Raw genomic sequence first — 13,880 nt, forward strand, 5'->3', positions numbered from 1 at the left:
GGTTTGAATCCACGTGGATATTTATTTATTTATTTATTTATTTGGTAGCACAATTAAAGGACTCTGATTAATTTTGCTTACCAGAAATGTATTGACCTGTGCGACATATATATATATATATAACAACTTGTATATAATTGCAATTGATTGCCTTTTTTATAGTATTGTGTAATGTTAAACAAAAGCAAAAATAAGATGCACTCCAAAATCTAAGGGGGCTCTTTATATTGTCCCTGCAAACAAATTCATATGTTAAAAGTTTCAATCTTGATCTTTCCGTCTTCTGTTCCAGTCCTATGAGCATGATCAATGCAAGGACCTGCCATAGCCAGGCTGCAAAGAGGGTGCTGGGTGGAGACAAAGCAGCTGTGTTGCTTATGCATCTTGCATAGCTATTGAAAAATTATCCTTCAGTGGCAGATGCGTATTGTGAGGAATTTCCGCATGACGCAGCTCAGAGTAGCTGTTGGCTGTTAGGCACTTCAGAATCTCACATACATCTTGCTCCATCCCCTGGGAGACTTTTGCTCTCCGTAGTTGTGAGAACTGGAAGTGCAGTAACGGATACATGCCTGGCCTTCAGTGATGTGCGCAGGTCTCTGTAGCCAGTTTCACAAAGGCATTGTAGCAGCAATATCTACTTCTAAAGGGTTATGGAGTCGAAGTTTGCTAGTGGAGGTGTTGTAGTATTAATACTGTAGCTGTAGCTTATGTAAAGATAGTGAGGTACAACTAGGGGGGAAATGCAGGAATGCTTGCTGGAAAACAAATGTATCATGGGGAGAAGAATTGTGCAGCTAGCTATGAATTCTGTTTTTAGCTTTGAACAGGTAACAGTTTATATAAGGGTGAATTTGTCCCCCTTTTTAATAGTTTTAATTGGAAATGTTGGTCCTGAGTGTCTTATATCATTCATTCCAAATACAGGTTAATGAAAGTGGTCAGTAAAAATAAATTTGTTAGAATTCCTCTAGTATGTTATAAAACAAAAACAAATGTTCAGGGTTGACAGGGTAGCCCATTGTTTTGCTATATTACAAATATTGCCAGTTGTGCCTGCTCTTAATTGGAGAATTCAGTAGATACTATCATCAAAACATTTACATCTGAGCCAAACTCAAGACTTTATACAAACCATGGAAGAAATAGAAATATTAGAGATAAATGAATTTAATGTGTATTTAATCATTTGGAAGTATGTCTCTTGAATCTAGTCTATAACATGAATTTGGAAACTTCAGAGAATCATTGCTAAAGCTGTACGATTTTATATGGTTAATTTGGATCTTTTAAATACCAGTATTTGATTTAACTTCAAATTCACTCTTATGCACGAAACTGAGAAGTCTTGATGCTTAATAGAGGGATGTTGGTGGTGAAACCTTTGATCAGAACAGGTGTGAGTGGCAACTGCAGTCTCCTGGATTTAGTAGTCAGTCCAAAATGGTTTAGAGTTTTTGCATTTGTATAATTAAACCATTATGGTGTTTCCCTGGTGCAAGTTGTGTGATTCTCACATAAATGCCTCATTTTGACATGACCTCAGTCTATGCAACCATGCCAAGTATTTATTTCAGATACAAAACCATAGTTTTGTTTTGTGTTTGGGTCCCTGCACTTTTATCATTGAATAATTTATTTTGCTATTACATTTATAGTATTGCCTTTTTAAAAGGGTGGTAAAGAAATAATGGGTGTTCATTCAATGATTGGTTTACATTTAGAAAATGATTATTAGTTGGATTGTTTAACAGAAAATGATTATTACTTTTACATTTGATTCCAGATTTATTTATTTGCTTGAACCTTATTAACTTATTAACCTGCAAATTTATTTGAAAAATACAGATTATGAAACTGCTACAAAGATTCACATCTCCAGTAAGAGTTGTTCTTAGTCATTATTGTTACTGTGTTTTTAAACATTCATTTGTAATTTGATTGATACTGCATCTTTAAAGACACACTAGAGGCTCTTACTGAACAAACTTACAAATAAGAACAGTATGCAATATTAGGGAATGTTACTACTATAAATGCTACAATACAAAACTAATAAAGGTATTTTGCAAAGGCAGTGTGTGTCTTCTGAATTTAGAACTTTCAGTATTTCTTAATAAGTTATAATAACTTTTCAGACCAGAAGCATGTACAAACTTAGACTGCACTGTTAGAGATCTCTACTGTAAGGCTTACAGCCAAACCCAATGCATGGTTATTCAGAAGTAAGTTTATCTATATTTCCTGCCCTTGGTCATATGTAGGTATGTAGAGCCATTACAGTTTTAATTTACTCAGTTTTTAACTATACCTCTTGGGATTGGGAAAATCAGATGGGACAGGAGAAAACCTTGTAAAATTCATTTGGACCAAATCCTATAAAGTCCTTATTCTCCAACTGCCGTTTTGATTCAAAATGGCAGGTGGTGTCAAACATGAAGAGTGCCACCCCCACCCTGGGAGCCCCCATGCTAAGTTTGGCAATGATATCTCAAGAGGCATCAAGATTTATAGGGAACCAACAGACAAAGAAAGACAACAACACTTTCCATCAGGACAAATTTTGTTGAGTAAGAAAAGCCACTGTTAACGGTTGATGGAGTTCTGTGTTTTCAGTTTGAACTACACAGACCTTAAAAGTTCAAATAGAAGCAAAATAGCAGATGAATCCTTTCAGAGCAAACTTTCAACTGAACTTGATTTATTTATTCACTTGTGGCAGAAAAAATTAATTATCTCTCACCCAATATTTGTTACACAAGTGGAAATGAAAGTTGTTAGTAGTAAGTTGTGTTCAACTTCAGCGTTTTCCCTGGAGGATATATCTTGCTAACTCTTGCCAATTTTGTGTGTTTTCTTCGTTCCCAGCACAGCTCCAGTTTCAAGAGCAGATGGCTCTCATTTTGCCTTTTCCTCTGCTCGTGTTGCAGCCTCTTCACGCCACTTGGCTTTCTTTGCTAAGTTCCAGCTTGTGAGGGATTCATGGCGTTCAACAGCCTGCAAAAGTAGAGCATCCACTTCATAGTGGCACAGTGAAAAGAACAGCTGAAAGATAGACATTATTCCACATAGGGTGGCCATGTGCTGGCATTGCAAGCATAGCATCCTCAGAAATTTGCAGAGTGTTGGACAAGGGAGATCTGGGTTCAAACCAGTAGGAAGCTCCCTTTAAGCAATCGCTCTCTACCCAAACCCTTGTAGGAGTGGAGTTTGCATGCTACTCTAAGCTCCTTGGAGGAAGAATTGGGTATAAACGGAATACATGAAAACCAAGCAGTGGCCCTAATAACCTAGAGCAACACAGTACTGCCAACATTGAAGGTATGAGAGCTGGAGTACAGCAACATCTGAAAGCAGCAGGTTGTCTACCTAGGGGTACCTTGTGCCCATTGGGACTAGTAGGGTGGAAGGCTGGGAGCCCAACAATAGGTGGTGCCAGAGCAAGAGAGAGGCAGAGCTAACAAATTCTAGTTTTGCCTCCATCCCACCTGCTGAATTCTACAAGGGGAAATACTGAGACACAAGTAAGTAGAGGCAGGCAGGTGGGGGCTGGAAGAGAGCAGATGGAGGTTGATGGGCCAGTGCCCCTTTTGCCCAAATGGACCAGTCTCCACTGTCCTCACTCCTGACGTGATGGCAGATGAATCCTTTGCCCAGCCTAAGTAGTGTTGATATACCTTGTGCCAAAACATAATGCAATAGCTTGGAAACAAACTGCTGCAGCAGTTGACCGTTCTGAACAAACGTGCAGGAGAAATAAGTCTTATGGTCACACTGGCCCAGATAGTAAACAGAATCAGACTAGATATTTCATAGAATCAAGGCATTTTGGAGTTGGAAGATACCACCAAGGGTCATCTTGTCTAACCCCCTGCAATGGAGGAATTGCAGCTAAATAATTCCTGACAGATGGCCATCCAGCCTCTGTTTTAAAACATCCAATGAAGGGAGAGACCACCACCTAATGTTTAGTTGGAATCTCTCTTGTAATTTGAATCCACTGATATGGGACCTACTCTCTAGAGCATGCTCCATCTTCCATGTATCAGCCCTTCAGATATTTGAAGATGGCTATCATATCACAGTCGTCTCCAGGCTAAACATCCCCAGCTCCCTCACCCGTTCCTCATACAGCTTGGTTTCCAGACCCTTGCATCTTGGTCACTCTCCTCCACACACATTCCAGGTTGTCAATATTAAATTTTGGTGCCCAGAACTGGACACAGTATTCCAGATGTGGTCTGACCAAGGCAGAAGAGAGTGGTGCTATTACTTCTCTTGATCTTTATTTCTAGTTTATTTAAAGGTGTTTTTGTTTAGTGTGAAGCTATTGTAACATTAGGCAGAAATCAATTTAACAATTGCTATTTTAAAAAGAAAATTGTATCAAAATCCAGAAGTTTCCCATGGAACAATACGTACCCTTTTAGCAGAGGCAATCACAGCAAAGCAAGCTATGATTGTCAGGGCAATCATAATGTAACAGGCCTTCACTCGGGCTTTGTTCCTTGCAGCATCCAGCATCTCGGGCCTGCAACAGAAATTGGGTTGGAACCAATTAGAGCAGCGTTCTGCAACAACCTTGGGCCACCCAAATTTGGCAAGCAATTATGGGAAATGTCTTCCAACTTCTGATGACGAGCACCCAAGACTAAGGAATACTGAATTAATGTGTGACATACTGAAATGTTTTTAATTGCTTTATTTATACTCACAAAATATACAGAAGGACTAAATTTGGGGGGTATTTTTTAGTAATTTGTAATTAAAGTGCCAAAGGATGCTCCAACTACCGCACAATTGCGCTCATTTCACACGCTAGCAAGGTTATGCTTAAAATTCTACAAGGCAGGCTTAAGCAGTATGTGGACTGAGAACTCCCAGAAGTGCAAGCTGGATTTGGGAGGGGCAGAGGAACCAGAGACCAAATTGTGAACATGCACTGGATTATGGAGAAAGCTAGAGAGTTCCAGAAAAACATTTACTTCTGCTTCATTGACTACGCAAAAGCTTTTGACTGTGTTGACCACAGCAAACTATGGCAGGTTCTTAAAGAAATAGGAGTGCCTGATCACCTCATCTGTCTCCTGAGAAATCTCTATGTGGGACAAGAAGCTACAGTTAGAACTGGATATGGAATAACTGATTGGTTCAAAATTGGGAAAGGAGTATGACAAGGCTGTATATTGTCTCCCTGCTTATTTAATTTATATGCAGAATTCATCATGCAAAAGGCTGGACTGGATGAATCCCAAGCCGGAATTAAGATTGCCGGAAGAAATAACAACCTCAGATATACTGATGATACAACTTTGATGGCAGAAAGTGAGGAGGAATTAAAGAACCTCTTAATGAGGGTGAAAGAGGAGAGCGCAAAATATGGTCTGAAGCTCAACATCAAAAAAACTAAGATCATGGCTGCTGATCCCATCACCTCCTGGCAAATAGAAGGGGAAGAAATGGAGGCAGTGAGAGATTTTACTTTCTTGGGCTCCATGATCACTGCAGATGGTGACAGCAGTCACAAAATTAGAAGACGCCTGCTTCTTGGGAGAAAAGCGATGACAAACCTAGACAGCATCTTAAAAAGCAGAGACATCACCTTGCCGACAAAGGTTCGTATAGTTAAAGCTATGGTTTTCCCAGTAGTAATGTATGGAAGTGAGAGCTGGACCATAAAGAAGGCTGATCGCCGAAGAATTGATTCTTTTGAATTATGGTGCTGGAGAAGACTCTTGAGAGTCCCATGGACTGCAAGAAGATCAAACCTATACATTCTGAAGGAAATCAGCCCTGAGTGCTCACTGGAAGGACAGATCCTGAAGCTGAGGTTCCAATACTTTGGCCACCTCATGAGAAGAGAAGACTCCCTGGAAAAGACCCTGATGTTGGGAAAGATTGAGGGCACAAGGAGAAGGGGACGACAGAGGATGAGATGGTTGGACAGTGTTCTCGAAGCTACCAACATGAGTGTGACCAAACTGCGAGAGCAAAAATTGGGGGGGGGGCAGGGAAAATGCTAAAAATTGCCTTCCTCATTCCACCTGTTGGATATAATCTGCTGAGCTGTGAACCCTAACCATTTCTACCTGAAAGTAAATCCTATTGAATTCAATGGGGCTTACTCTCAAGTAAGTTTGGTTAGGATTGCTGCCTTACTTGGGAGTGAACAGCACTGACTTCTGTGCTTTCACTGAATTTCTCCTGTGAATAATTATTATCAGTAGTAGTATTTATGTATTTTTGTCACATTATACAAAGAAGTCTCAAAGTGACTTAATTGATTGAAATCAATGTGGATGTGGTTTTATGTATGCTGAATTCCCAACTGCAGTGTCCCTTAGGGATGGACAGATCTGTCCATTTCAGATTCTTTCAGATTCTCATTTTTCCAATCTTAAATTCAGTTGTCCACATTTCCATATTAGTGTGCTTTTTTTAAGTCCTTGTGAAAATTTATCAGCATCTTGGAGAGAATTTCTCTTGACGTATAGATTTTTTAAAATGCAGTTTTAACTAACAGACATTTTTACAGATCAGTTCTCCCAAATATATTGCATTTTTGTAGGTGGTTCTCAGTAATGTATGCATTTATATGCATATTTAATCCTAGGTTATGCCTTTCGGTACATATTACTGTACTTGGCTGGAGAACTGGATTGCAAAATTAAGAGAAATTCAAATTTTTGAAGCATGATTGTATGTATTATGGTACGCGTATTGCTTTGAAAAACACTAATTAGGTAGGTTTTGCTTTAAATACAAACCAAATCAAATTTTCCCAGTTCCTGTGTGAATGCATCACAAACAAAATATGTTTATTATTATAATACCTCACACACAAAGAAACTTGCAAAAGCAGCCTTGAATATTGGGACAGAAGCTTCAGAGCTCCTCTCTTCCCAGTGTGTGGAGACAAGACTGTAGATAAACCTGCAGGCAGATGAATTTCATAGTATTAAGTACTAAATGCATTTAGAATTGAACAAATCAAAAACAGGCCAGCCCATTAAACCCATTAATCTCTAAGTCACTTGCCGTGAGAGGAGCAAAGCACGAACTTGTTGGGTTAAATCAACTAATGGTTATTTCATGGTCCACTAATTGGAACTGTTTTGAAGCAGCAGATTAGTGCCTTATACCAGAGGCATAAAACAAGCAAGAGAGACAGACATGTATTTTAATGTTTGATGGAAGCCGCCCAGAGTGGCTGGGGAGACCCAGCCAGATGGGCGGGGTACAAATAATAAATTATTATTATTATTATTATTATTACGATTCCCTGTAATCTCTCCATAAGTGCAGGATCTACCAGTTTCAGGGCCCCCCAAATTGTTAGGGAGGAGGGGCTCAAAGCGATCCAATATTAAATAAAAAATTAAATTCAAACGGGATCCCAACTAGTGAAATGGCACAGCTTATGAATATTATAGAATGGTAGGAGCACTGGAAGTGGAGAGCTGTAGCCAATGTTTGCCCTACTCAGAGTAAACCCCTAATTTGTGTCTCACTGCCCTGATGTGCCTGGAAAATAGGGACACTTGTAGAGTCTGTAAATAAATTAGAACTGCCATACATCCTGGTTTTCCCAGATATTACTGGGATTTCAAAGGCGGAATTGACACCCGGTGCCTTGTCCCGGATGTTAGGCATGTCAACTGAAAAATCCAGAGGTTGTTTGTTTGCTTTTTTGCATTTTTGTAAAAAAACAAACAAAAAAAACCCCTTTGGGTTTTGTCTAAAAATCTCAACAATTTTGGGGTCTTCTTAAAAATGGCAACCCTAAAATAAATGGTGTAATGTTGAGTAATACTGTTAGTAAATAAGACCAATTTGTCATTGCAAAAGTATTTGCCTGCTTTCATTTTAAAAACAGCCATGGGAAGCTCCACGCTACAACAATCCTTTGGTATTAAAGGTCAGAAAGTTACAGCTGATGATCTCTTCATGCAAACAGGAACACAAACAGATAAAAAGCACAGCACTTTTCTGTGGTGACAGGGATGAACAGCTAGCAGAAAATGTTACATTTAGCTTATCAAATGTTTGTATTTCAACAGGATAGGAACAATGATTTTTCAAGGAAATGAATGTGGGAGTTGATGAGTGCACATGAAAAAATGCCTTAGAAATGTTATTTCATCTTCAGTCTTCTCGGCCACATGTAGCACAGGGAAATGCAAGGATATTGACAAGCTGGAACGTGTCCAGAAGAGGGCAACCAAAATGGTCAAAGGCCTGGAAACAATGCCTTATGAGGAACGGCCTTGGGAGCTGGTTATGTTTAGCCTGGAGAAGAGAAGGTTAAGGGGTGATATGATAGCCATGTTCAAATATATAAAAGGATGTCATATAGAGGAGGGTGAAAGGTTGTTTTCTGCTGCTCCAGAGAAGCGGACACGGGGCAATGGATTCAAACTACAAGAAAGAAGATTCCACCTAAACATTAGGAAGAACTTCCTGACAGTGAGAGCTGTTCGGCAGTGGAATTTGCTACCAAGGAGTGTGGTGGAGTCTCCTTCTTTTGAGGTCTTTAAGCGGAGGCTTGACAGCCGTCTGTCAGGAATGCTTTGATGGTATTTCCTGCTTGGCAGGGGGTTGGACTGGATAGCCCTTGTAGTCTCTTCCAACTCTATGATTCTATTATTCTTTGAAGCTGGCTTTGAGTTGTTTGCCTGGTATTGGCCATTGCTGTTATGATTCTGCAAGCAAGCCACATCTTTTGCTGCTGTGGCTGCAGCTGCTCTGAAGCGATGGTAACAGCTTGTAGTCTTAAATTCTATCTGAGATGGGGCTGAAGGGCCATGTATTCCCATCCTGCCACCCACCAGGCCCATCCTTGGTGTGCTGAGTGAAGTCTGAAAGGGGACTTGTAAATGCATTCAGCTGAAGACACTTGCAGTCCTTCCCAGAAATCAAGAACACATGGATAAAAATTAAGAAGGGCTGAGTCAGCACTTAGGTAGTACCTTGCTTTAGGTAGTACCTAGTAGTACCTAGTAGTTGCAGGAATATGGGAAAGTCCTGCCACAAATTGTACAGATACCAGGACAGTTATTGTAAGAAAGATCTCATCGTTCTGTGGCTCAATGAAGGATGGCTGGACCAGTTTCTCTCCATTTTTCACTTCTCCAATCTTCAGTTCTCCACATCTCTACATTGGTTTACTTTTTAAATAAAAAAAAGTTCTCTTGAAAACCCGTCTGCATTTTACTGCAAATTTCTCCTTATAAACACACTTCTAATACAATTTTGTGCACAGTTTAGCAAGCAATAGAAGACTTTTTTTGTATGTTATTATGGCTAATATATAATATGCATTTTTATGCACACCTTCCTCACATATGTGCATTTTGGTACACATTGCTTAGCTGGAGACCTGCATTTCAGAATTGGGAGAAATTTGGATATGAAAGATGGCTTGTTTTGGTCCACAAGTTGTTTGGGAAGTGAGAATTAAGTAGGTTCTCTTTTAAATGCAACAAGAACCAAATTTCACCCCATCCCTGTGCTCAAGGTGAACCGACCTAGACACTACAATAAGCATATGGCTGGCATTAAAAATGGCCACCATGCTTCCAATACCCACCCCATGACGTCCAGTAGAACTTACTTTGAGTCCTAATGGCACAGAGAAACACAGAAAGTTGTAACATCATGCAAGAAGTACAGAGACTAGAGAGGAAAGTGAGACATGCAATAGCCATTTGGGGTGACAGCAGTACTCCATTGCAACATCTAGTCTGGCCCTTAGTTGCATGTCAAGCATGTAAACAATGTAGAAATCAGGCTGAAAAAAATCAAGTTGACTGTGTAGTTCAGTTGTGTATTGGTGCATGTCTGACGCTAAACTGCCCCATACCCATATCTCACTTACATATATTGCTTAAGCCTGCTGATATGCAAAGCTATTTCAGCATGATGATTATTTTTTATTAGGGGTGTGTGTGTGTGTGTCTGTCACAGTCAATGTGCATTGTGCTTGACAGAGTTAGTAAGCCTAAATATTCACATAAGTGTGTGTTTGTGATCAAAGTTATCATTTCTACAAAGGGCAATAAAACATGTTCTGACACACATTCCTCCTCATTTCCTTTCCGACCTTTAAGTGGAATATGAACCTCACAGTCCAATGTGGAATTGACAAGAACACATTGTTCATGCAGTTTATAAACAATTACGGACACCATCCGCCTTTGATCACAGTGTGCATGTCAGACTTCCCCCATGCCCCTAAGCAAAATAAAAATGTCATCTTGTACGTGCAATAAGCTAAGCTTCAAAATCCTTAAGGCCATATCCTTGTTTTCTTCAACTAAAATTTAAATTATCCTAATGGAAAATACCTGTATCAGTAGGATTAAGCCTATTTGTAGATCACTAGCAGCTCATATCCCATCGCTCCAACCAGCATGGAAAAATAGTCAGGGATTAAGGGAGTCAGAGGCGGATATAGTGGTGCAGTGGAACTAGGCACACAGCTGCTGAGGAGGGCACCACCTCAAAGCCAGGCAAACAGTTGCCCAGCCTCAGGGAGGTGTGAGGGCTCTGACAGGATCCTAGAGTCCTCCTGTCTCATTCCCAAAGCCAGAGAAGCATTGGGAAGGAGGTGAGAGGGCTGTAGGACCCTTACACCGCCTTCCCAAAACCCCAGCACAATGAGGACTGGAGAGAATGCATCAAATGTAGGCCTTGCACAGGGAGGCATATTACTAAGGTCCGCCCTGATGGGAGTTGCTCTGTCGAGCACTAGTTTAACAAACCATGAGATAGTCAAGTGTCACACTCCCATTGCCTGACTTTTGCAGTAAGAACATAGGCTGGAAAGCTGGATTGGCCATAGTTTCTTATGGATTGGCCCTAGTTTCTTATAAATACATGAGTGCATATCTGGGAAAGTTTAGTGCAACTCAATGATGGAAGCCAGAAATTATTTTTGATCTACATGGTGTATGTTTTGATTGCAAGGTTCATCTTACAGAACAAGGAGAACAGGGGTAGGGAACCTGTGACCTTCCAGATGTTGTTGGACTCCCACTGCCATCAGCCCCAGCAGCATGGCCAATGGTCAGGGATGATGGAAGTTGTAGTCCAACAACATCTGGATAAAACCATGTTGACTATTCCTGAGCTAGATGGATAGCTTTATTTTTTCAAAAGTCTTCCATTCTCCCTCCCCTCCCTTCCACTAAAGGATTGTGACTACTTCTAAAATATGGCAGGACCGGTAGGTTTTCCTCAGCGTAGTGTTTCTAGTGGTTGAATAAAATGAAGTACATACGGGATCCTTGGAGGAATTTCATCTTCCTTTCTGAAGCGTCCAGTCCACAGGAGGATTTTCTTGTCAAATGTTGAGGGTTTGTGTCCGCCAGGCACTTTGTACACCTTCTCAGCTTCAAGATCCAGTAGACAGAACATCATGTCAAATCACAGTCATGGAAAGGGTAAAGAAATAAATGTCTAGGCTCAGACAGACAGACAGTCAGACAGACACACAGACACACAGACAGACAGACTTCGGCCGCTTCCAAACAACCTCTGTGTGGAGCATTCATCCTGACTTGTTTGCAGGGTCCTTTCCCCATCACTTTCCTTATTGCAAAAAGTCTGATTTGTTTTGGGCCAAATCAAGCCTCACTTTCTACTTGATGCTTTTAACTGGAAAAGTCAGGAAGGAACCTGAGAGCTCCTGTATGCATAACTTGAGCTCTGTTTCTGTGTTATGGTCTCCCTCCCTCCCTTTCCAGAGGCCTGCTCTAAGTGTCCCCAAGGCTTTGAAATCTATTGCTAGAGGAATATCATCCTTTCCCCCTTGCTGTTTGTCTTCACTACAAGTAAAGGTAATCACGTCAAAAGATGGTATTGGGCCCTCTGAACTTGAAACCAACACAAGACATTTTGCTGCCTGGGACAAAGGATAAAATGACATCTTTCCTTCCCAGCTTGCTCTGCCAGATCATTCCCCCCCCCCTGCTGCTGGTTACTTTGTTGTTGCTACTGCTTCCTGTTCAATCATTTTGGAGTAGCCCAGTTTAGTTACAGTGGTACCTCGGGTTACAAGCACCTTGGGTTACAGACTCCGCTAACCCGGAAGTAGTACCTCGGGTTAAGAACTTTACCTCAGGATGAGAACAGAAATCATGTGTTAGTGGTGCGGCGGCAGCGGGAGGCCCCATTTGCTAAAGTGGTACCTCAGGTTAAGAACGCTTTCAGGTTAAGAACAGACCTCCGGAACGAATTAAGTTTGTAACCAGAGATACCACTGTATTTCATTATGCATTTGGTGTAAAACACACACACACACACACACACACACACACACACACACACTTTTAGATGTTTTGTAGATGCTTTGGATCAAAAACAAGATCCAAATATTCTCATGTGTATATATGAATAAGGCATGAATGTAAAATTCAATCCACTCTAGATTCTATTTTTCTGTATTGATATTGGTCTTTGTAGGTTGGTTTTAGAAATGTTGATTTGTGTGTGTGCGTGCGCGCGTGCGTGGACACGCGTTGTAAGTCACCTTGAATCATTTTTGGAAAAAGACAGGATATATATATATATATGAAATAAAAAAGCCCTAGATATACACTGTATGCTTATAGTGGGTTGCTGCTTACGCCAGGTCAAAACATTCAACCCCAAAAAAGTTTTAAACTATCATTGCAACTGAGCTGGCCACAGTAACAGAAGCAAAGCTTTTCAAGTCAATAAATACAAAGAACTCTAATTCGGATGTACTAAATATTATAATCAACCATCTCTCTCTCGCTCTCTCGCTCTCTCTCTCACACACACACACACACACACAGAGAGAGAGAGAGAGAGAGAGAGAGAGAGAGAGAGAGAGAGAGATAATCTGCACCTGCACACTGAGAATTACCACAGGGATCAATAGAATCCCGTCTCCCTCTTTCTTCCAGTGCACTTTTAGGCAACACATCAGGGCCAGCCCTGCCATTAGACAAGATGAAGGAGCCACCTTGAGCAGCAGATACTGGAGAGTGTTGCTGGCAGACCTCCCTCTCCTCAGGGCCGCCATTAAGGTCAGGGCCTAAAATTGTCTAATTGCACCACTGGTGGGATCTCAAAATCAAACCACAGGTTAACAGTCCTTGCCAGCTACTCACTTGAGCCTGTTGCCCCCGAGCTTCTGTTCTGATCTGTGCAGGACAATGCCGTGGAGCCCAGGAGCCCTGGTCCTAGAGGCCGGCGGACAGGAGAACTGAGCTGCCCTGCTTCCGCCAGGAGCCGCCCAAACTGGACACGGATACGGGTCCCACTTGCAGCCAGCATGGTGAGGGCAACCCGTTTGAGTGAAGAAGGAAATCAAGCAAACCCTTTGCTTCCCACGAGTGGTGTCCAGCATCTGCCTTTATCATCTCTGGGACCGCCTCTCCATGCCTGGGAACAGCAGAAGCGTTTTCCAGTCTCCTTGATCCTTTGCCAACTTTTCCTCCCCCCCTCCTCCTCCTCTTTTCCTGTGTTTCTCCATGTTACAAATGAAAATGAAAAAGGGACCCCTTTCTAGGTTTCCCTAACCTTCACTAGAAAGCAAGGTTGGCGCTGAATTTTATTGTCTTTGTTGCATTGAAATTAGTGGGGGTTTTTTGTATTTTAATACAGTATTTTGAGGAACATAGGAAACGGTTTGCTACAGAGACTATTAATTGTTCTAGCTTATTACTGTCTGTTCTGACTGTCAGTTTCTTTCCAGGGATTCAGACAATGAATTCTCTAAGCCTTACCTGCAGATGCCAGGAATTAAGCCTGAGACCTTCTGCTGGAGATGGGAGAAAGATTTGATCCAGCTTGCATTTAAAGGCAAACTTACTGAATTTGCACCTTCCAAAACACTACATGATCCAAAA

The 13,880-nt window shown here is 41.2% G+C and overlaps 1 protein-coding gene across 1 annotated transcript; it reads right to left on the reverse strand.

Moving 5' to 3' along the window:
* Positions 1 to 2,627: 2,627 nt before the first annotated feature.
* Positions 2,628 to 13,368, reverse strand: FAM162B (family with sequence similarity 162 member B). Its single transcript, XM_033143665.1, has 4 exons — positions 13,146 to 13,368; positions 11,282 to 11,393; positions 4,423 to 4,531; positions 2,628 to 2,997 (listed from the first exon to the last, which is right to left on the reverse strand). The coding sequence occupies exons 1-4, from the start codon at positions 13,303 to 13,305 to the stop codon at positions 2,899 to 2,901; spliced, it is 480 nt and encodes a 159-aa protein (XP_032999556.1). The 5' UTR covers positions 13,306 to 13,368; the 3' UTR covers positions 2,628 to 2,898.
* Between the last annotated feature and the right edge of the window lie 512 nt (positions 13,369 to 13,880).

This window comes from Lacerta agilis, chromosome 3, assembly GCF_009819535.1.
Source record: "Lacerta agilis isolate rLacAgi1 chromosome 3, rLacAgi1.pri, whole genome shotgun sequence".
NCBI lineage: Eukaryota > Metazoa > Chordata > Lepidosauria > Squamata > Lacertidae > Lacerta > Lacerta agilis.